At 46.2% G+C, this 24,286-nt stretch overlaps 1 protein-coding gene across 1 annotated transcript in view; it reads left to right on the forward strand.

The window, feature by feature from the left end:
- Window positions 1–24,286, forward strand: part of RBM20 (RNA binding motif protein 20) — a 76,547-nt gene that overhangs the window by 25,283 nt on the left and 26,978 nt on the right. Inside the window, exons 6-8 of the mRNA XM_040254417.1 lie at window positions 10,858–11,001; window positions 14,272–14,403; window positions 23,791–23,870. Of these exons, the coding sequence (XP_040110351.1) occupies window positions 10,858–11,001; window positions 14,272–14,403; window positions 23,791–23,870 (356 nt within the window). The remainder of the gene's footprint in view (window positions 1–10,857; window positions 11,002–14,271; window positions 14,404–23,790; window positions 23,871–24,286) is intronic.

Here is a 24,286-nt window from a genome sequence, read left to right on the forward strand (position 1 = left end):
GGCCTGCTTGGACCGCAATTTCTGTTTGTTTGTGTTTCGGGGAGAAGTGCTTCAAGGGGGCGCCCCTGTCTGCAGACCATGTTTTGGTGAGAGAGAATGTTGTGGTTTCTCTGTGCAGTCTTCAGATGGAAAGCCATGCCTGGTCAGCAGCAGCTTTGGGTCAGTCCCAGGAGAGAGGGTGGGTTCAGTGAACCTGTCATTTGTCTTTGAGTCAGACGCTGGATTCCATGAGCTCGTGTCCGATGCATGCGCTGGCAGCTCTGGCACGGCTCCCACCCCAGGGCCTGTTTCCCACGCTGTGGACCGTGGAGCCAGCTCTCTGCCCACTCTGAGACCCCAGGACTGAGCAGAAAGGGGCTGTGACCCAGATGGGGGAGGCAGGACGGGGGGGGCAGGTGGGCCAGGGATCTGGACACAGGAAAGAGAGACTGTGTCAGATGAGCCCTTTATAAAGGGGCGGGGGCTGAGTGGGAGGAGAGAAGGGCAGAACACTTCTGTGTCGGCCTGTGCCTTAGCCACATTCCCCGGCCCCAATCAGTGAACCACAGGGCCAGAGCCCAAGTTCAAGTCCCAGGTCTGGAGCTCGCTGCTGTGTGGCCTCAGACAAGTCACTTTATTTCTGGGAGACTCCTTTTCCTCAAGTGGGGCAAATACTCCCCTGATAATGACTTTTGAAGTTGGGTTTCCATTTTGGCTTGTGAGCCTTCTGATGATGCCATTGACCTTGGAGCATCTTTGTGGCCATTTGAGCACTGTCTTCTGATTTGACGGTCTGAGTGGTAAAGTGGGCGTGAGGCTCAGGGCAGACCGGTGTTGTGCTGCCCTTGTGAAGGTCAGACACCATGTCGGTGACAAGGATTGGTGAACCGTGCAGCGTGCGAGCAGTAATAATGGCTGGTATTGAGCACAAGTCCATTTAACCTGCTGTGGGGAAACCTGTGCTATGGCCAGATAAACCTGCGCTCTGTCTGCTGGCCGCATGACCAGAGGCTGGTCTCAGGGTCAGCATTCCTTCTGTCTGGGAATCCCTCTAGTCCCGTCTGCTCCCCCTGAGAAGCTGAGAGTTCCCACGGAAGGGCTTTACCCAGGCAGGGGGCAGACACCAGCAATGTGCTGACTCGTGATCATTTGTGAGTACAGCTTCCTCTGGACGCCTAGAGATGGGGCGTTCATCTGGCTTGAGCCTGAGAAGCAACACAAGAAACATTTTGCCTTCTGTGCTGTGGCAGCAGAAAGGTGATGGAAAGCCCAGACATAGTCAGATGATAATCATCACAATAGCTGTTATTATATGGTGCTCAATACTTTCTTAGCATTTTTGTATGTATTAACTCATTTAATCCCCTAGACAACCCTGTGAGGTGAGGAACCGAGGCACAGAGAGACTAAATTCCCTGCCTAAGGTCACCCAGCTGGTAAAGGGCAGCTGTGGGATTTGAACTCAGGGGACCTGGCTCTAGAAGCCTCACTTTTAACCGCTAAGCCCTACTGCTCATCTCTGAAGTCTCTCCATCATGATGATTCCCTCCTTAGTACGTACTCCCCTACCCCTCCCCAGCTTCTACTCCACAAGTTGCTTAGCAGGCTCTCAGGCTGTCTTGGGGGTGATGAGGTCTCCTTGGGCCTCAGTCAGCAGCTGCCGTGGAGCAAAAGGTGAAGAGGCCGTCAGACCTGGCAGCTGAATTCTTCGGCACCGTGACAGGGTTTCCCAAGATGAACCCAGACATTTGGAGGCATTTGTACACACTCAGTGGAGGCGAAGAGGTGTCATCTGACTGATTTTATCATTGTAATTTGTGAAGTCTCTTCGGTCACATGAGCTTCCCAAGGATATTTGGGGGACAAGGACAGGGTTTGCTCCAGCTGGTCCCTGCAGCATCAGTGCTGGTTCATCCTGCTGGTCCTCTTGTTGCTGTTTCTGACAAATGCAATCAAATGTAGGTGTGTTTCTTTAGAAAAACCTAAAATTCAAAAATACTGACTTGTGAAGACAAGCCGAGAAATGAGTTGATGAATCCACTACTGAAAAATACTCTGCGAGGCTCCTTTAAGTAGTGCTAGAGTCTCTCAGAGGAATTACTGATTCTTTTTCTGTCTGCAGTTGCTGGTCTCCAAAGATAAGCAAATACACCGAGGGGTGGTTAATCTGTTACCAAAGGGTGCTTTTTTCAGGCTCTGTGAGTGCCTAGAGAGCTCCTTTTGCATATACACTTCAATTGTGTTTCCTGCTTACATAATGTATGCTTTTTGTGAAAACTCAAGCAGAAAAGAAATATTTAAAGAGGACACTGAAATTCCTCCCACTTTCCCCACTTCCTGCCCCCATAGAGACCCATGAAGGCTTTCGTGCCTTTTCCTCCAGAAGTGTTTTCCAGTTGAGTGCCGGGCTGTTTCTGCCTGATCCTGCTTACATACATCTTTTCAAAAACACGCTTTGAGTAAAAGCAGGAACCACCAGGACTCGGCCACTGTCAAATCACTATTGTTTGTGGAGCAGAGAACAGTTCTTCCTTCTAAAAAGTGTGTGTTTTAATCACTCAGTCATGTCCAGCTCTTTGTGACACCATGGGCTGTAGCCTGCCAGGATCCTCTGTCCATGGAATTCTCCAGGCAAGAATACTGGAGTGGGTAGCCATTCGCTTCTTTGAGGGATCTTCCTGACCCAGGCAAAGAACCTGGGTCTCGTGTACTGCCGGCAGATTCTTTACCATTTGAGCCCCCAGGGAAGCCCTCTTCCTTCTAAAGCCCCCTGTTTTTAAGCAGGGAACAGCCACACGGGGTTCCATGGTGTGACGGAGGCTTCAGGGGGTATCTGAACTGCCACAAAATCTAAAATGACCACACAACCTGTCTACTGGCTGAATTTGCACTTATCTCAATTCGGTAGAAATGCAAGCCTTTCCGTGTTTATTTCTGACAGAGATGGGGCACTGAAGTGACAGTTGTGTGCTCTGCTGAGGGTGGGTGATTTGTGCCTGTCCCTGGCCCCTCCCCTCCAACTCCAGGATCCCTCCCGGGAGAAGGGTGTTCACTTTCACTTAAGCTCCTGCCGTGTGAGGGAGCAGAGGTGCTTTATCCTTGGCTGCCTGAGTCGTCATAAACAGAGTAATCAGGTTTCTGCAAGGGGCCAGAGGGGCCTTCTCAGCCTGTAAATAGTCTTCTTGTGCCTGCCTGAGATGCACTTTGCCTGCTGACTGTCCCCGTAAAGTCACTTTGCAGTTTTCACAGACACCTTAGAGTTTATTTAGTGCTAGTGCCTCGGATGGGGCTTCCCTGGCTGGGGACGACGATATGCATTGTTTTTATGGTTTCTTTCCCACTAGAACCTTGCTCACCAGAAAGCGTGTTGTAAAGAAAGAAACCGAGGCACAGGGAAATAGAAATGTTGTGAGAAGCCAGAGGTTTAAGCCATAGGTTGCCCCTCAGATTGCTGGCTGTTTCTAGAACAACTGTCTCTCCACCCTGGCCTCTTAGGTCCTTGGCTCAGAGCACCCTGGTCTCCTGACCCCCCATAGACCATGAAGAGTAGTAACTGATGTGGCAAATACCCTTCCCCTCCTCCACCATTCCAGCTCTATCCTTGCTCTTGTCCCCTCGGCAAGGCTCACCTTGTGCATTTTCAAAGAGAGCAAAGAATGAAGACGCAGAAGACTCGCACGGAGTCTTTTTTTTTTTTCTTTTTTGCTTACAAATCTGAATTATTTTGTTGCTGCAAAAATAGTAAAATGATGTAAATGTTAAACAGTAACAGAAATATACAAAATAGAAAATCCAACCCTGTAGCGAAAACTAAAGGTAATGTCTTCAGCTATCACTGTCTGTCTCTAGCTAGTGTACCTGTGCAGATTTACTTACTGTAAGTGTATACTTGGGGGAAAATCAGATCATGTTGTTTTGTCTACAGTGGGACTTGGTTTTTTCACTATCTGCATGGTATGTTCAAATGAACCCCATGAGAAATAAACATTTTCCCTGTGTCTGTCCTCAGGTATGTTTAGCACAAACCCAGCAGAGGCCTATAAACTGTGTGCCAGGTGAAATTAGGTCACACCTAGAGGAGATGAGGCTGGAGCAGAGAAAATGGTTTACTGAAGATCGACTCTATACTGTAACTCTTAAAAGCAGATTGACAGACTTCTCTCACCCTGGGGCCCTCTTGCCCAGAGCCACATTTTTATGACAGCTCTGTGAATTATTGAAACTGGGTCTGTTCTTTGAACTCATCTTCGAAGTCTGTTCCCTCTTGCATCAGAGGGCATTGAAAGGTCTCAGAATCTTCCTACACAAGTCTGCTCACATTTCCACCCATCCATAAAAGATCTGTGAGGGACTGGAGAGGCCTTAGACCCGGTCGCATGAACCATTAGAAGCAGTGTCTGGTTTTGCTTTATTTATTTATGGCTGTGCTAGGTCTTCCTTTCTGTGCATGGGCTTTCACTAGCTTTCACAGTTGCTGTGAGTGGGGGCTACTCGGGTATTGTGATGTGCGGGGCCCTTATTGAGGTGGCTTCTCTTGTTGCAGAGCACAGACTTCAGTAGTTGCAGCATGTGGGGCTCAGTGGTTGAGGCTCGTGGACTCTAGAACGCAGGCTCGGTGGTTGAGGCTCGTGCGCTCTAGAGCACAGGCTCAGTAGTTGCAGCACATGGGTTTAGTTGCCCTGAGGCATGTGGAATCTTCCCCCACAAGGGATCGAACCCATGTCCCCTGCATTGGCAGGTGGATTCTTAAACACTGGACCACTGGGGAAATCCAGAAGCAGCATCCGGTTTTAAATGAGTGGCTCCAACCGATGAAAATGTACCCAGGGTCCTGATTACACGTGGGGACATGCCATGTCATGCTAGCTTGTGAACTGACTGAAGCATCTCCTGGGCTGGTGATGGATGATTGTCCCCTCAGGTTAGTAATGCAGACTTCAGTTACCACCCAGACACCTTAGCTCTATTAGAGACTTGACCTTGGACTGGAAAGTTTCAAATGCCTGTGTGCCTCCCAGGAGAGCATTAGTGGGTGGGATGTTAGCAGAGCCCATCAACACCAGGCTCACAATTCTAAGTCCAGCTGCTACTCTGCCCTACAACATATCTTTTAAAATTTATTTTTGTAATTTCTAATTTTAATTTAATTGAGACTTATGGAAAATTGCAAGAACGATATAAGAACCCCCATATACCTTTTACTTAGATTCACTACATTTTTACATTTTGGGTGATTTACTTTATCATTCTTTCTCTGTGCCTGTCTGTCTCTGTATCATCTGTGCTTCCATCCATCTGTCCGTCCATCCATCCAATGATCCATATGCATGTTTCTCCTGAACTATTGGAGTCACTGTACCTCTTCACCCATGACTACATCAGCATGAATTTCCTAAGAGCACAGACGTCCTCTTACATCATCATAGTACAGTTACATTTTTTTCCCCTGTCCAGCAGCATCACGTGTGTGCATAATAAGTTGCTTCAGTCATGTCCAACTCTTTGCAATCCAATGGACTGTAGCTTGCCAAGCTCCTCTGTCCATGGGATTTCCTAGGCAAGAATCCTAGAGAGGGTTGCCATGCTCTCCTCTAGGAGATCTTCCTGACCCAGGGATCGAACCCGCGTCTGTCTCTTATGTCTGTTTCATTTGCAGGTAGATTCTTTACCACTAGCGCCACCCGGGAAGCCCAGCACATTCTTGAACTGTCACAGGAAAGAAAGGAACAAGTGTTTATTTATAGAAGCTTGCTGACACCAGGCTTTGCATGAAGACACTTTATATAGTAATGCATTGTGGCATTTTTGTCCTATGGAATCAGTTTTTATTTTCCCTGTTTTATAGAGAAGCAAAATCAGCTTGGAGAAAGTCAGTCCCTTGCTCGTGGTCATCACTGGAGAGCAGGAACACTGGAGAGCAGACCCAGGTCTGTCTTGATGCTCCTACTGCCCTGGCCCTAGTGCCTGGAGGTCAGAGGCACACACCTGATGTGTCTGTCCTCAGGGTGGTAGCAGGCCCCTGTGTGTGTTTAGTTATCTCAGTGTATGAGCTCAACTCCTCTCATTCCTTCAGAAGGCACAGTCATTCGGGGGGCAGACACGTTGGCAAGGTGCTCCCTGCTTGGAGCTTACCTTCAGTTCTGTAAAGAGGAGACCAACACCAACACAGACAGGCCTGTCTGAATGATGACTGTCCTTGTGCATGTGAAATGGCGTGCTGAAATGGCTGATCACACAGAGTAGAAAGACAGGCATTACATTCATTGGGGCAGGGGGTGGAGAGATGCAGGTTTCCTGTGTTTGCCCAGCACAGTTGGGGAAACTTATCATTATCCTGGATCTTAGGGTTTAGCTTGGCAAGGCTTCTGAGACGAGTGGAATTTTAGAACGCTGAGCCACATAAGCATGGCTATTTTACATCTGACTTGAGACATATAGACTAACTCCCTCATACCAAACACTGGGGAACTCAGGCCCCCAAAAGAAAGCCAGTTTGTCCTTGTCATGCCCCTAATCGGTAGCTGAGCTAGGTCTGAAATCCAGTCCTCTGTCTTCCAAGTTCAAGGTTGTTTTTTTTTTTTTTTTTACTACATCAGAAAGTCTTGTCGTTTTTACAGCCCAGACCCTTTTAAATTATTCACTCCTACCTCAAGCAGCCCCTGTCCTGCATTTTATGTTTGGCAAAGTACTATCTATTTGCCAAAGTACTTATATTAGTGAGTTTAGTAATTTACTAGTTACCTGTTTTTATTAATTTAAAGCAGAGGCAATGGCACCCCACTCCAGTACTCTTGCCTGGAAAATCCCATGGACGGAGGAGCCTGGTAGGCTGCAGTCCATGGGGTTGCAAAGAGTCGGACACTACTGAGCGACTTCTTTCACTTTTCACTTTCCTGCACTGGAGAAGGAAATGGCAACCCACTCCAGTGTTCTTGCCTGGAGAATCCAGGGATGGCGGACCCTGGTGGGCTGCCATCTCTGGGGTCACACAGATTCGGACACGACTGAAGTGACTTAGCAGTAGCAGCAGATACAGGAGTCACCCTTTCTCATCAGCCTAGAGATCTAACCAAAGGTTATCTTATTAGTAAAGAAACTCGAAGTACTATTTCAACTTCGGTTTTTTTAAATGTCAAAAGTAACCATCCTTCTTTAGGGGATGTATGTATAAGTATAGCTGATTCACTTGCTGCATAGCAGAAACTGACCCAGAAGTGTAAAACAACTATACTCCAACACAACACACACACACACAACTATACTCCAACACACACACACACACACACACACACACACTTCTTTCTTGATACATTATTACCTTCAAAGACCCTTCAGGACTTGGGCTTCTTAGAGAACCCAGGTAGGGAATAAATGTAGAACATTGTGCTGCCTGCTCCAGGGCACTCAGGGTTGTCTGTGATCCTGGTGAGCAGACTTTAGAAGTACCACCTGGACCATATCCTCCCTTCCTCCCTCATCATTTAGATCTCCCATGGGACATAAGGCAAATAATAGCCATGTTTTATATGAACTGTTCAAGGATGGACTAGAGTGATTATACATATAACTCTATGCCCTTTACAAATCAAATATTATTTTGAACCTAATTAAGTTTAACAAAAAGATATTTTAGATCACTCAAGAATGTAGACTGAACTATCTTAAATCGAATATTTGCAAAACAGTACAACACATAGAAAATGTTGCTAAGGACTTCCCCAGTGATCCAGTGGTTAAGACTCTGTTTCCCAATGCAGGGGGTGCATCCATGAAATGTACTTTTTTTAAGATATGTAAATAGGTACTTTATTTTTAATTTTTTTTCAAAATGAACAACTTTTCATTGAGGTGCAGTTGATTTACAGTGTAGTATTAGTGCCAGGTGTACAGCAAAGCGATTGTTTTATATATATATATATAATATATATAATATATAAATATATATAATATATATATGCTTTTCCAGACTTTCTCTTTTCTTTTTTTTTACTTTACAATGCTGTATTGGTTTTGCCATACATTGACATGAATCCGCCACAGGTGTACATGAGTTCCCAGTCCTGAACCCCCCTCTCACCTCTCTCCCCATATCATCTCTCTGGGTCATCCCAGTGCACCAGCCCCAAGCATTATAGGTTAAGATATGGAATATAGTTCCCTGTGCCATATAGTAGGTTCTCGATTTTTATCTGTTATATACATATAGTAGTGTATAACTGTTAGTCTCAAACTCCTTATTTATCCCTTCACCACTTTCCCCTTTGGTTGTCATAAGTTTGTTCTCCATGTCTGTGAGTCTGTTTCTGTCTTGTGAATAAGTTCCTTTGTATCATTTGTGTAGATTCCACATATAAGTGATGGGATATTTGTCTTTCTCTGACTTACTTCACTTAGTGTGATAGTCTCTAGGTCCATCCATGTTGCTGCAGTGTACTTTTTGAGTTTAAATGAAAACCTTAATTGAGGCCCATGTATTTTGGCAGCTTTGTAATCTGTCTGCAAGCGTGACTTCATCTTGTTCTTGGGTGACCTGCAGCAGTGAAGGTGTTTATTTCTCAGAGGCAGGCTCCGCCCTCAGCAGCAGTTGCTGCACTAACCCTCAGATAAAAGCCTCTTGAATTGCTCTTTTAATCTGCAGGAGACAATCGGGGAGGCACTGGCCCTCATGCCTGGTCACTAGGCAACAGGACAGGCAAGGAGCTGGAGGGGGCCAGAACCTCCCTGCGTGTCTGCCCTGTGGTCTGAGCAAACATGAGCCCAAGCCAACCACAGCAGTCACGTGGACAGAAATGTGCTCAGCTAAGAGAAGCCGGCAGAGCACCCAGCCTCAGCCCTTTTGTTGATGAACTCAGAGTACTGGCAACTTTGCCCAGCCCAAGAGCTCAGCTGGGTCAACATCTTGGTGTGGCCCCCTCGCCCTAATGAGAGGCAAAGATCCTGCCTCTTAGCTCTCCTCCCATCACCCCTGGGGAAGGACACAGTTCTTCTGAGCCAGGCTCACACTCAAAGCCTCCCAGCTTATGGAGAGCTCTTTTTGCACCTTAGGGAGGTGCGCACATGCTCTGGGAGCCACCTGGGCCAGGCACGGAAGACTGTCCCCCTTTGGGAAATGCTTGACCTCTGGACACTGCAGAGAGGGAGGTCTGAAAGAGGCACATGGGTTTCTCCAATTCAGGGCTGAACCATCCAAGGAAATTCTTGACTGACTCTAATTGTCCTCAGCCCAGATGAGAAAAACGAAGATTTTTCTTGGTAGAATTACCCAAGTATTAGTCCCTGTTAGGGATGAGACCTCAGACTTCCCCACTGTATTACCATAGCTGAGTAGGACCTACATCAAATGTAATTAGATGTTGAAGTTCAGTTTATCACAGAAGATGGTGATTATGCAAATATGGGCTATGCTGTTAGTATGGGTTTCGAAAATTGCATCCTTCTCTTCCACTTTAGGTTGGCTTATGGGTACTAATTCTTGAACCTCCTGGAGACTCCAGGCTGATTAAAGTTTGCACAGACCAAACAGACACACTTCCTCCCTCCCAGAGCTGTGATTAGGCCCAGGTCTTTGTTTCTGAACTGTGTTCCTTAGAGGCGCCTTTGGGACTGTTGGATGGAGGGTGGCGGCAGGGTGTTGGACCATAACGTTTGTCTAAAGCAGCTCCTCTTTAGTTGTTGAATACACTGGGCTGGTGGGCAAGCTTTTGTTTGAAGAAAGGATTTCAGGGCTAACAAAGTTCTGAAAGCCACTGTCCTAACCCAAAGATTGTTGCTATGAATGTCTCTGTGTATGTATTAGGTTCACCAGTCCTTTCATGTTCTTTTTTTTAAATTGGGTTTTTTAAAAAAATTATAAGTCAAATAATATGAGGTATATAAGAAACAGGTTAAACGTTTCTCCACTTATCCCTTCAGTTCTGCTCTTTCAAGATAACCAGTACTGACAGGCTGATATGCACCCTCCTGTGTGTTTCTCTGTCTGTGCTGATATCCTTTAAAATGTTTCCGTTGTGAAAAATTTCAAACATACAAAACAGCAGAAACGAGTGTAGTTAACCCATATGTCGGATCCCCCAGTTCCAATAATTGTCAAGATTTTACAACACTTGCTTCATCTTTTTCTCATACATTTTTGGGTTTTTGTTTTGTTTTAGAAGAATAGTGTTATACTACATCTATACTTGGCAACTGTTTTTTACTTCACCTGTCTTAAAAATTTTGTCCTGATCAACTCATATACCACTTCCTCTTCATGGCTGCATAGTTTTCCATCATATGTGTGAACCATCAATCACTCAGTCATTATCCTATTCTTGGACATTCAGGCTGTTTCCAAAAGTTTTGGCAATAAGTTGTAAATTTATTATAATAAGCTAACTCTAATAAAAGTCCTTGTATGTATTTACATATTGGTGAATTTATTTCTGTAGGTAAGATTTCCAAAAGTGGGATTGTAGGATCCTGGGCTATATATTGAGTTGGCCAAAAAGTTTCCATAACATCTTATGGAAAAACTGAAAGGAAATTTTGGGCAAACCCTATATATTTTAAGCTTTATCCAATATTTCCAAAGTATATTCTCAAAAGATTGTCGATATATAACTTCCCACCAGCAGTGTATGGATATGCCCATTTCCCAGTCTCTTTATCAAGCCTGGATAGGATTGCTCATTAAAAATGTTATGAATTTCTGTGTAGAGATGGCATAAAATCAATGTTTCATATGTGTCTGCGAATGGATTCTTTTTCTGCATTTATTTTGTAAATTTTAGTTTTGCAGTCATTATTTGGGCAGGGGAGATAGCCATTAGGTGCATCTGGAATAGAGGGCGGGAAGGAAATGTCTTTTGAAGACCAACCACGGGTCTTTGTTCCCGTTAGTTTGCCCAGCGGAAAACAGGCGCCGGCCGCGTGGTCCACATCTGCAACCTGCCGGAGGGAAGCTGCACAGAGAATGACGTCATTAACCTGGGGCTGCCCTTTGGCAAGGTCACTAATTACATCCTCATGAAGTCGACTAATCAGGTAAGTCTGGGCATGTTCACATTGGTAGGTACCGGATAAACCACACACTGGAGGAAGGGAACTATATAATTTTTTTTTTTTTTTAAAAGAAGCTGTTCATAACATAAAGGGGTAATGCACAGCTGGTCTCCTGCTGGTGCAGCACCGAGATTTCCAACGTTGGTGGTGGTGTTTTGTTTCCTCTGGTTTCACTTTACCCTTCTTGTGATGGGCCCAGGCCTTTGCGAGTTACCTAGAGGTGAGGATGTGTTTTGGAATAAAGTGTTCCTTAACATAGAAAAACCAGATGGTTCCTAAAACAGAAATCCAGGGACTCGAGTCTTTTCACTATATTACCCACCCCCTGAGCTAATGCTAGTCTTTCTCACCTTCTACTTTTCTCATCTCTGATGGCACGTGGATTTTGAGCCAGCCAACAACTGACCAGGAAGAGGTATTTTCACTGATCCTTGGTGTTGACATCCGAGGCCCTTGGCTCTCATAGCAGGAGAGTAGGTGGGAATTAATGGGTGCATGGTGAATCTAAGGAACTAAGGACCCTCAGCCCATGTGGATCGAGTCTTTGGGGGTTATGTTTGTCTTCATTTCTAAAGTCCGGAGAGGAATTTATATAGAGACTGGTCAGAAGTAAGAACACTTAGTCTTTTATTTCTAATGACTATTTTAACTTTAGGAATCAGAGGAACGGGCACAGGAGAAATTCTTTTCTTAAGTAAGGCACGAACTTTGGAAAATCAAAGCCACCTTGGGTCATCAGGGGTCTTCCTCCATCAACTTGGGCTTAGACTACTCGTGTAGTCTCTTCATTCCTCCTTCTCAGAATTCTATTTTGGGCAAATTTCCAAAATTCAGCTTGCAACATGAATGCAGTGAGATTCACTGGGTTCATTTTATTCCCATGTGACAGGTGACAGCTAGAGGTGCTAAAATGTTGGTGTTAAGAATGAGGCACTTAGAGTCAGACAGATAGAGCTTATATTGTGGAATCTAAAATATAGAGCAAACTAGTGAGTATAACATGAAAGAAGCAGACTCATAAATATAGAGAAACAACTAGTGGTTACTAATGGGGTGGGGGTAGGGGCACTGTAGGTGGACCAGTGGGAGGTATAAACTCTTGGGTGTAACATAGGCTCGGGGTGTATTATATGACACAGAAAATGCAGCCAATGTTGTGTCATAACTGTAAATGGAAAGTAATCTTTAAAAAGTGTGTAACAATAAAACATTTTAAAAAGAGGCACTTAGCTGAGTGGTAGATTTTGAAATAAAACTGTAAAGAACCCTGACTTCTTGGTCTCCCGCCCTTCTGCCATGGACTGTGACAGCACAGAGAAAGGCACGACTGAAATTCAAAAGCAAATGTGAGGAAAGTGGAGAGGATGAGCTTGTTTAGCCCATGCAGTTCAAGGACATGGGAGGTGAGGGCTCGCAGTGAGGCCTCCCTGGTCACAGACCATGTTTCCTTCTCAACATTGACATTGAGAAGTTGCGTTGATCAGTCAGTGGTCACTTGCCCAGTTTGTTGCATCGTGATTATGGTATTAATACAAACCCATCGAATCTAAGATACAGTAACAGTGACCAATCTGTCGCTGCAGCTCCTGGGGCAAACTGACAGGTCAGTCAAAACAATCTATGCAGGGAGTTCACTGGTGGCCTAGTGGTTAGGACTCTGGCTTTCACTGGTATGGCCCAGGTTCAATCCCCGATCAGAGATCTGAAATCCTGCAAGCTGCTTAGTGTGGTCAAAAAAAAATGTCTATGTAGAAACTCCCTGTATCATCAATTGAGTGGAAAAGCCCGTTTCTTTGTAAAGGTTTTTATTAGAACAGTTAAAGAGGAGAAATACTGTGGAAACATAACTGTTTCCTCTCTCTCCAGCTCACAAAGACATGGCCTTCCTTCAAGCCTCAGAAACCCCCATGGTTTTTAGAGTATTTCTTTCTTTGCTAAGAAACTGAGAGCTCAGATACCCAGGACTTGTGTCTGTCTCCTGCCATTGGCACCACTGACCAGCACGTTTTGCAGGGATCAGCCCAAGGTCACTTGTGCAACAGACTCAGTCCCTCCTCTCAGGGAACTGTGGGTTAATGGACCCTCCCAACCCAAGGGGCTCCTGTGGCATGTTGTAGCCACAGATGGACCTACGTAATTAAGAATAATGTTTGGTAACCATGGAGATCAGAAGAAGGGCCATCTTATAATGAGCTCCTTTGCTAAAGTTAATAAATAGGTCTCTTTGAACAGATGGGATCAAAGAGAGCTCTTTTCCTTGTATTGAAGTTTTTTCCTTTTTATTGAGGTATAAAACACATACTCTAAAATGCACTAATCTTAAGTGTGTGTGAGTGCTTAGTCACTCAGTCATGTCCGACTCTTCATGACCCCATGGATTGTAGCCTGCTAGGCTCCTTTGTCCGTGGGATTCTCCAGGCAACAATTCTGGAGTGGGTGGCCATTCCTTTCTCCAGGGGATCTTCCTGACCCAGGGATCGTACCTGGGTCACTTGCTTTGCAGACAGATTCTTTAGCATCTGAGCCACTGGAGAGGCCCCAGTCTTAAGTGTACAACTCCATTCATTTTTGACATGTGTGTACTCAATTGCTCAGTTGTGTCCAACCCTTTGCAATCTGTTAGACTGTAACCCACCAGGCTCCTCTGTCCATGTCCTCTGTCCATTTTTTCAGGCAAGACTACGGAGTGGGTTGCCATTTCCATCTCCAGTGGATCTTCCTGACCCAGGGATCAAACCCACATCTCCTGTGTCTCCTATATTGCAGGCAGATTCTTTACCGCTGAGCCACCAGAGAAGCCCTTTTACATGTGTTGGTGGTGGTTTAGTCATTAAGTTGTGTCCGACTCTTGCGACCCCATGGATTGTAGCCTGTCAGGCTCCTCTGTCCATGGGAGTCTCCAGGCATGAACACTGGAATGAGTTGCCATATCCTCCTCCAGGGGATCTTCCCAGCCCAGGGATTAAACCCAGGCCTCCTGCATTGCAGACAGATTCTTTACCATCTGAGCCACTAGGGATTACTGTGCAAATACAGATAGAGAACATTTCCAGAACCCCAGAAGGTTTCCTCATTTCTCTTCCTAATCAGTATCCACCCCCAACCCCAAGGGAAACTCAACTCTAACTTTTACCAGCATCAATTTGTTCTGCCTGTTCTTGAACTTTATATACATGGAATCACACCTTGTATGGAATTTCCTTTAAGACCATTCAAGTCAAGTCCAATGTCTATTCCTCCTTTCTTTCCTAGGCCTTTTTAGAGATGGCTTACACAGAGGCTGCCCAGGCCATGGTCCAGTATTACCAAGAAAAATCTGCCATGATCAATGGTGAGAAATTGCTTATTCGGATGTCCAAGAGATACAAGGAATTGCAGCTGAAGGTAAACCACCCTCTCCTTCATTCAGTTGTTCAGCAAACATCAGCTGAGAGTCTCCTTGTCAGCCACTGGCCTGAGTGCTGGTGGGAAGGAGACAGAAAGATCCAAAAAGTATCCACTGCCTTTGAGGATATCACATGGGAAGGCAAACCCATTCTAACATGGCAAGAAACGTGCTCACTGAGGTAAGGACAGGACGCAAAGGGGTGCTTGAGACAGGATGGCTACCTACCTGGGACCCAAGAACAATTTTAAGGGAAATCTTAAAAGATAAAGCAAGAGAGAAAGGTGGTTGCTTTTTCAGAGGTTAGAGTTCCCGGCATAAACCTCTGAATGCAACCTCCTTCTCTACTTAGACAGGTTTTCAGTTACTTTTTCTTCCTCTGTCACCTCTTGAGCTTTTACTCTATCCTCCATCCTCTGTATTTATGCCTTAAGTGAAAGTCGCTCAGCCATGTCCGACTCTTTGCAACCCCATGGACTTTACAGGAATGGAATTCTCCAGGCCAGAATACTGGCATCAGTAGCCAATCCCTTCTCCAGGGACTCTTCCCAACCCAGGGATGGAACCCAGGTCTCCCAAATTGCAGGCAGATTCTTTACCAGCTGAGCCACCAGGGAAGCACCCATTTATGCCTTAAGGTCCATAGAAGTTCTTCTAAGCAGCACATGACTGAGCTGGCCATTGTCTAAACTCAGGATTGAACTGAGATCATTCCAGACAGGGCTTTTGTCTTTGTTTTAGCTTGTTCTACCTTTCTTTTTTCCTTTCTTTTTTGTTTTACTGTAAAGTATAATCAAAAAACAAATACTAATTTTGTATTGTACAGCTGAAAAAGTAATGATGATGAACTTCCATAAACCCCGTAAAACCACCACCAAAGTCAAGAAATAGGGCACAGAAACTCCCATGAGTCCCTTTTATGTTAACTCTTCTTTCCACTTTCCTGACTCTAATCATTTCCTTGCTTTTCCATTTATTATTTGCTTCCTCTCCATGCCTTCCTTAACACTGTAGTTTAGTTTTACTTATTTTTGAGTTTTTTGTGAATGGAATCATACTGTATTCTTTCATTCAACATTATGCCATCTATGTTGGGTGTGTCTATTTTCACTGCTATGCAAATTTCCATTGTATGAGTATAGATTTGTTTATCCATTCCACTGTTGATGGACATTTGGGTTATTTCCAGCTTTAGGGTAGTAGGGACAGAGCTACTGTGAACATTTTCAAACATGTTATTTCAGTACCCATGTACACGAGTGTACAATTAGGGGAACTCCCACTCCAGTACTCCTGCCTGGAAAATCCCATGGATGGAGGAGCCTGGTAGGCTGCAGTCCATGGGGTCGCTAAGAGTTGGACATGACTGAGCGACTTCACTTTCACTTTTCACTTTCATGCATTGGAGAAGGAAATGGCAACCCACTCCAGTGTTCTAGCCTGGAGAATCTCAGGGACGGGGGAGCCTCATGGGCTGCCGTCTATGGGGTCGCACAGAGTTGGACATGACTGAAGCGACTTAGCAGCAGCAGCATGCACCTAGAATTGCTGGATCACCAGGCATGCTTACCCTCAGCTTTGCTGGATGATAGCATTCCTACTCGGAGAAGGCAATGGCACCCCACTCCAGTACTCTTGCCTGGAAAATCCCATGGACAGAGGAGCCTGGTGGACTGCAGTCCATGGGGTCGCTAAGAGTCGGACACGACTGAGCGACTTCACTTTCCCTTTTCACTTTCATGTATTGGAGAAGGAAATGGCAACCCACTCCAGTGTTCTTGCCTGGAGAATCCCAGGGACGGGGGAGCCTGGTGGGCTGCCGTCTCTGGGGTCGCACAGAGTCAGACATGACTGAAGTGACTTAGCAGCAGCAGCAGCAGCCGCATTCCTACTAGTAGTGTCTGAGAGTTTTCATCAGCTCCGCTTCTTGCTAATTCTTCGTCTTGTCCAACTTTTTTGCCCCTCTAGGGAAGAGTGTGATGGTTTATCATGGCTTTATTTTTTATTTTCCGTATTAATTGAAGCTGAGCAATTTGGCATGTGTTTGTTGGTTATTCCACCTAGATCTTCTCTGGTAGGAAATTTTAAAGTCATTTGCCCATGCATTTGTTTTAGATTGTATCTTCCTATTGGTTTGCAGGAGTTCTCTTGACTGGAGCACTGAGTCCATTTGGATTTGTTGTAATTAATGCCATATTTGTGGTTAAATCTAACTTTTTATTTTGTACTTTCTACTGTCTTATTTAATAGGGATTTTCTGGTTCACTTCAGCTCATTCCACATTTACTGAGGGTCCATTTTGCCCAAGACTTGCAGCCCTAATCAGCCTTCAAGGCTCAAATCAGAACACAAAGGGTTAGCAGCTGTTTCTAGCTAGGACAAGCATTCTGACAAGTCTTCATATGTAGATTGGTAATACGTCAACCAGTTGCCAAAGTCCTAATTCTGCTTTGCTTGCATTATTGCTTCTGAAGTTCCTTTGCCAACAATTTAGCTTCAGGCAGAACCCGGCATTCTTTTCCCAGCTCATGAAAGCCTGTTGCTTTTCTCAGACAAGTAAAAGATCCTACCCCATTCTGTACCCAAAGTTCTTCTTCTCCCTGATTCTGCCCTGGGGGCTAGACTTGAATTTCTGCACTGAATTCCCAGTGGAGCTTTGGTCTCCAAATGAGATGTTGTCATAAGGCTCTAGTTAGGATTAACTGCAGTCCTCTGCTTCTTAAAGTACCAAGGCACTGAGGTCCCTTATCAAGGGAGGTCTTTTGTGGTGATGCAAAAACTATGGATTAAATGGGTCAGATGATCAAAGTTCACATTCAGCTAATGTTCACTGAGTGCTCATTGTGAGTGGGAACTGGGCCATGACTATGGTGGCAGCAAGTCTGTAGAGGAGCTCACAGGCTGGTGGGAGGAAGAGCACATAAATAGAACCATCAGCAACCATGTGACCTACAGCAGATTGGAGGGTGGTAGCACCAGCCTAGCCTCTACCCCTTCCTGCTTTGATGACCTTGGACAAATTGCTTAACCTCTGTGAACCTCAGGTTCCAGATCAGTAAAGGACTATATACCTTGTGTCCTTTTGTTTTAAGCATTTTTTTTTCACACGTGGTCTCCTTGAGTCTCACAATCACCCTCCCCTGTGACGTGTGTAGGGTGGATAATAACAGTAATTAAAATAGTACAACAATAATAATGAGACTGTGTGCCTTTAATTGAGTCCTGGGTCAAGTAATGTGCCAAGCACTTTAAGATATTATCTACTGTGATCCTGACATCAGTCCTGTCGGACAGGTATTATTATCAGTTCTACAGACAAGGAAACTGAGCCTCATAGAAGTTTGGTAACTGGCCCGAAATCACGGTTACTGGAAGAGTCATGATTGTATCTTAGGGCTGTTTTGGTTTTGCACTCTGTGTGCGTCTCCATATTGTGTTTTTATGATCTCTGTTGTCCATGTGAAAAAAAAGAGAAATCAGATAATTTGCTTATAGTCATCCAGTCATTAAGCTGCAGAGATAGTATTCTACCAGAGCTTCTCAAACTTCAGTGTGCATACACATGACTTGTGGATCTTGTTGAAATTTCTGATTCACTAGGTCTGGGTCAGGGCTGTGATTCTGCATTTCTCACACGCTCCCAGGAGATGTCAATGTTTCTGGTCCTTGTAGCACACTCTAAGTGGCCAGAACACATGGATCCTGACCTTTAGCGAGGATTTTGTGCTCCCCAAGTAGTCACACTGCCTCTACGTGAAAGCATCTTAGAGCATGTTTCAATTACATAGTAACGGGTGTATTATGGTCCCCATGTTGACATGAATCAGCTTGGACTTCCTCTGCAAGTCCAAGTCCTTCCTTTATCTCCATTAAAGCATACTGGCTAATGTAAATAAAAGAATTTATTGGCTCATGGATCCGAAAAAAACAAGAGTAGCCGTGGGTTGCAGGCATGGCTGGATTCAGGACCCAAGTGCTATCATTAGGACTTGGCTTCTCTTCCCTTGGCCTTGTTGCTGGGGTCTCCCTGGGATGGGCCCCGACAGCCCCCGGCTCTCTCCTCGAGGTGGGGTGATGGCTTCAGTGACTCTAGCATCTTTGGCTCCTCAGCCTCCCACTTTCCTTCACCGAGAGAAAGCCAGAGTTTTCCTAGTGGTACCAGGGAAGTCCCTCTGATGCATGCGCTTCCCTGAGCCAGTCCCTGTGGCTGTGGTGTGATTGGTTGGACCATGTCACCTGCATCCTGGGAGCAGGCTGGGGACAGGGGATGGTTCCTGGGCAGGCAGAGTGCACGGCACTGTGTCCATATGCATCTCTGGGCCAAAGGGCCACCACGTGGGGCCCCACCCGGGCTTGCAGAGGTCGGGGAGACTTTGATTGGTCTTTCTCCTGTAATTTTACCTTTGCTCACCAGACAAAGTGGAGGAGGAAGAAGGAGAGATTTTTTTTTTTAAGGCATTTCTCCTCTCCTCTCAAATATTTCCTCATGTCGGTAATCTTGTCTCACTCTTTGTGGCTGAGATTCTGTTCCTCAGGGCATTTGGGACAGAAACTTTCACACAATAGGTATCCTACAAATGTGTGAAATGGGTGAGAAAATCTGAAAGAATGATAAAAAGTGAGTGTTTTCCTTCCTGCAGACCTGTATGAGAAGACTGATTATTCAAAGTCCTCTTGCCCAGAGACTCTCATCAGGTAGACTGGGGCGGGACTGAGGCTCCCGGGTGGTTTGGGAACAGTGGGCCTGTTTTCAGAGCCATTGGTCTTGCCAGCCTCCTACGCACAGAGACGGTGTTTGGCCCTGGGAAGCAGTCTTGTGAGTGACCCATGATCTCTTGGTTAAGGAGGATAAATCAGTAAATGATGACTGAGGGTCTTTTCCTTGTAAGATGTAGTGCCAAGAGTAACAGTGAACATGTGAGAGGTCCTCACTTGGGAGAAAGTTTGCTATCTCACTGGGCAGAGAAGCTAATCTCATGATTTAAACCTGAGTGCATCCGTTCCAAGTTCCTAGAAGATCAGTGGCAAAAGGCAGTATGACTTGGTTGTGTCAAGAAGGGGAGAGATTCCTGAGTAGAGCCTTGAAGGCAACTAAACAGAGAGGGGACCTCCGGGCAGGAGGTGGGTGAGATGTAGAGTCTGGAAAGCACAGTGATATAGAAATAATCAGGGATGCTGTGACAGAATGTGGCTCTGACAAGTTCAGAGCTCATCTGCAAGGTGTCAGCATCTTCCTAAGGTTCTTGAGATGAAACACCCCAGAAGGGGTCAGGAGGCACGAAACTCTCTAGCGGCTTCTTTTGCGCTGGCCCAGCACTCTGTGGCCTTTATCAGGACAGCACTCTCTGCCCCGAGGCTCTCAGTGGATGCCAGGTGGGCCTCATTATCTCACCTTTATAGGTGGAGAAGGTGAGTCTCCCACAGGCAACAAGCCATGACCCCAGGTGACCCTGCCAGCTGGCAGCAGGGCTGGGCTGCGCTTCCTGGGTGGAGATTCTCCATCCACGGAGACTCCCTGTGAGATCATACTTCCCTGGGACTGTATGGGGCTTGGAATCTCACTCTTGCTTTAAAGCAGCAAGATGTGTTGACAGAGAGCATTGTAAATGGTCCCCTGGGGGCTGGTTGACAGTGGAAATGGATTCACCGTTGGGGTGTGTGTGTTAATATACCATCCTGTCCACTTCTGTGTGTGTTGGAAGTATTCTACAATAAAAAGGTATATCCAAACATCATCACACACCTACTCCATCCTCTTCTTTTTCCACTCCTCTGCAGTGATTATGGCTTTCTTTTACCTGCTTCCTTTATACCTTTAACCACACGATAATGAGGCCAGGCCTGAAGAGGAAGGTTGAGAGAGGATTTTCTTAGAGTTGTGAAAAGTTGATTCTGTTATTTGAAAGCCTTTGGCCACTTCTGACTCCTTCTCAGATGGCAGCTGGCAGAGTGTTTGGGCCAGAGAGTGCCAATAGTTTGGAATTATCACTTAAAATAGAGGAACTGACCTCCAGTCCTTGGAGCAGAGAGTCACGGTGCCTGTGACCGCCATCTCCAGCATATAGTATTTGTAGATTGTTGTGGCCTTTCTCTGCAACCCATCCCTCCATCTCCAGCCAGTCATCGTGCCATGACACTCATCGTTCCATGAGGGGCCCAGTGCTACTGCTGGTCAACAAGCCCATTCCCTGCTTCACCCCGCCATGCCACCTGAATAAAAGCAAATTCAGGGGGCGCTGGGCTGACGGTGGCCTCACAAAGCTGTTCTGTGGTTGAGAAAATAAGGGCAAGGAAATATTTAAGCCCAGAAGAGGCTCTTCGAGCCCCCAGAGAACTCTAGAAGCACCTCTCTGACCCCCAGGGGATTGCATTGGGCCACTGAGGATGTTTTTATCTGTGGTACCTGTCTGGCCAGCTCTGCCCCATCATCAGCAAGGCATCCAGAAAGAGGAGGGCCTGAGGGGCTGTTGTCTGTGATGATGGAGGTCAGTAGGGTCCGAGAGCTCCTCGAATGCCTCCGGCTGTGCCACTGGCCTGACCTACCCCTCCCTGAGGGTCTCAAGCCCACCCTGATGCTGCCCTGGGTAACCTATAGAACCTCAGCTGCTCCCTGACCAGGCCCCTCCTCTTACCCCAGGCTTTTCTGGATCCGGACTGGAGGGACAAGCACGAGGACTTGAGGTTCCAGAAGGCAGAAGAAAGGTGTTGGGGACCCTGGGGACTCTTTTTGCTATAGAATGTCCCTGATCCAGACCCCTCAGGGAATTTGGATGCTGTGAAAAGTTGCCATGGTACATTTCACCTGGTGTGGGGGCACATTCATTAACCTTGGGCTGTTCCAGCTTGGCAGGGTGAGGACAGATTTGGGCCTGCCTGGTGCCAGCAGATCTTGTCCCACATCCCTGCTCTTGGTCTTGATGGCTCTCACTGGCTTTCCCAGGCTGGCCCACGTGGAGGCAGTGATACTGCGGGTCTCCTAAGGACCAACCATTCCAGGCTGGCCTCTCCTGTGATGATGCAACTTTCACTTTGTGGTCCAAGAAGGGGGCAGGCAGGAAGAAGGCCACTCAGTGGCTTCAGATCAACCTTCTCGTTTTACCAGCAACCCAGGCAGGAAGACAGGTGTCTGCAGTGGGGTGGAAGGAGGCACCCTGGCAGGAGCCTTCTTCGCCATGCAGGCCCACAGCCCCAGCTCCTTCCCTTGCTTGGCCTTGGGTTGCTGGCTTCTGGTCCAGTCTAAGCAGTTAGGGTGCTAGTTGCCTGTGCAGGGGCTGGGTGATCTGGTTACTCATAGGTGACATTTCCATAGGCTTATAGAGGGCCCACCTTTAGAGCTATGGTCAGATGAAAGGGATCATTTGCCAAAACTGCGAGGCCTGCTCTCAGGTGGGTATGCTGACCTGTGCTAGTTCCTGAGCGTTTTATTGAATAGGGATGGCCTGGCTTTTGACCTCCCCCTCCTCCTTCATAGCCACAGTGGTAGCGATCACTGACTTCTTTTCTCTTCTCTCGTGTTTCAAGTTGACAAGCGATCCTTCCCTGACTTGAACATTTTTTTTTTAATTATTATTAAGAAACTTTTTTTTCCCTTTAGTTTACTTTACAATACTGTATTGGGTTTGCCATACATCAACATGAATCCACCATGGGTGTACACATGTTCCCAATCCTGAACCCCCCTCCCACCTCCCTCCTCATACCATCTCTCTGGGTCATCCCAGTGCACCAGCCCCAAGCATCCTGTATCCTGCATCGAACCTAGACTGGTGATTCGTTTCTTATATGATATTATACATGTTTCAATGCCATTTTACATCCCTTCCCTAAGTCCTAGCTCTGACCTCTCCTCTGAAACCACAGGAGGCTCCTCCTTAATTCTCTCCTCCCTTTATTATTCCTCAGCACAACCCTCAATGGCAGCAGTAACACAGATCGGTGGCTACGCATCCAGCTTATCATGGAGCTCACTTCATATCTTTGGCCCTGGTCTCACACCTATAAGATGAGGTGTTTGATGATACCTGACATCCATATAGGCTCTAAGATTTCACGTTAATGTTGGGTTGGCCAAAAAGTTTATTTGCATTTAAACACACTTTTTGGCCAACCCAATATATAGGGGGGAAAAATAAGGATATAAAGAACAGTTAATTACTTCCTAAGAAAATTCTTTGTCAAAAATTGACATTATAGACTGAGGGCTTTTAAGTCTTTTTTAAACATCAGTATTATAGGGATGGCAGAGGATGAGATGGTTAGATAGCATCTGCAATTCAATGGTTGTGAATTTGAGCAAACTCCAGGAGATAGTGGAGGACAGAGGAGGCTGATGTGATGTAGTCCATGGGGTTGCAAAAAGTTGGACATGACTTAGCAACTGAACAACAACAACAATTTTGGGGATATAAATCACAAAGCATAAATTTACCCTGCTCCATCCATTTTAATTGAATGGATGAATTCTGTGTAGTCTTTTGCAAAATGCTTCCATCCTTCTGTGCTCCTAAATTTCATTTTTAACCATTTATTTTTATTGTTTTCTTATTTGTCCATTCTAACTTTAGGAAAGGACTTTGTTTGGGATTTGGGGGCTGGGGTTGGTCCTGTCCTGGCACAGTCACCATATGGTGACTTCTGGAAGGGTGGAGCCTTGGGTGCTTGTATCCTCAACTGTGAAACCTGGCTCAGCCTGCACTGCCCACCTTGCAGACTTCCATTTAGCACTAAATGACCCACTAAAAGAACCATGCTGTAGTCAGGAGCTGCTGGAAGCGTGGGGGTGTGGAAGGGACCTTGGAGCTAAAATGCCGGTTGTCAAGTCCTAACCATCTCTGTAAATGTGTTCCTTAACCCAGCACAACTCCAGAGGTCACCCTAGAGCACAGCGTGGCTGGTGACTGGAGCTGAGCCAGGCAGAACTCTGCCTTGATGTCTCTGGGTCTCAGTTTCCTCAGATGTAAAATGTGGGGGCTGCATTCTCTGATCTTCAAGTCTCTTTCCAAGTTGTAACACCTCTTCCCTCCCTCTTTCCCTCCCTCCCTCTTTCCTTTTGTTCCTTTCACGTATTAGATATTTCCTTTTATTTTGGAGGGAGGTGGGAGGTGGGTAGTAACGAATGCTGCTTTCCGCCCTCCGCCCGCACCTGGATAGTGAGCCTTAGACTTCTTCCTTCCCAGCTTCATGGATGCCATGTGCCCTGGACCGCTCAGCCCTGCAGTGCTCAGCATTATACTCATACTTCTCATCCTCTGGATTAAACTTTCTCCCCCCAAGGAGGCTCTTTCCCCCCTTTGGTGGATGGGGCAATGAACCCAAGTCCTAGCTGCTTCCCTCTGGTGTTTGCAAGGCCCTCTCAGGTCTGACAGTGACCCTCTGACTTTGCCTAGAAACCTGGGAAGACCGTGGCTGCCATCATCCAGGACATCCATTCCCAGAGGGAGAGGGACATGTTCCGGGAAGCAGAAAGGTGAGGCCCGGCCTTGGTCTCAGGGCAGATTCTGGGTCGTTGGAACATCCTCCCCTTTCTTGGGGTACTTGAGTCATTCTGTGCCCTGCCCTTGCCTCATCCTGTCCATCAGCTTTTTCTGGGCATTACACTTCTTTGTGTCCGATGGAATACGCGAGTCCAGTCGAGTGCTCAGGTTAAACCTCAGAAAAATTCAAGATGCTCAGCTTCCTCTCAGCTGCTCCTCCTTTGTTGTAAAGGCATATAGGAGAGGGTCTGCTGATATATGACTCTTAGGGGCAAGGGTACACTCTGCTAAAATGGCCTGAGTGTGTGTGGTGTATGGGTGTTGTGTTTGCAGCGTGTTGTATGGTTGTATTGTGTATCTGATGAGAGTGTGTGGTGTATGGGTGTTGTGTTCGCGGCATGTTGTGTGG

The sequence above is a fragment of the Oryx dammah genome, unplaced genomic scaffold (genome assembly GCF_014754425.2).
Source record: "Oryx dammah isolate SB20612 unplaced genomic scaffold, SCBI_Odam_1.1 HiC_scaffold_14, whole genome shotgun sequence".
Classification (NCBI taxonomy): domain Eukaryota; kingdom Metazoa; phylum Chordata; class Mammalia; order Artiodactyla; family Bovidae; genus Oryx; species Oryx dammah.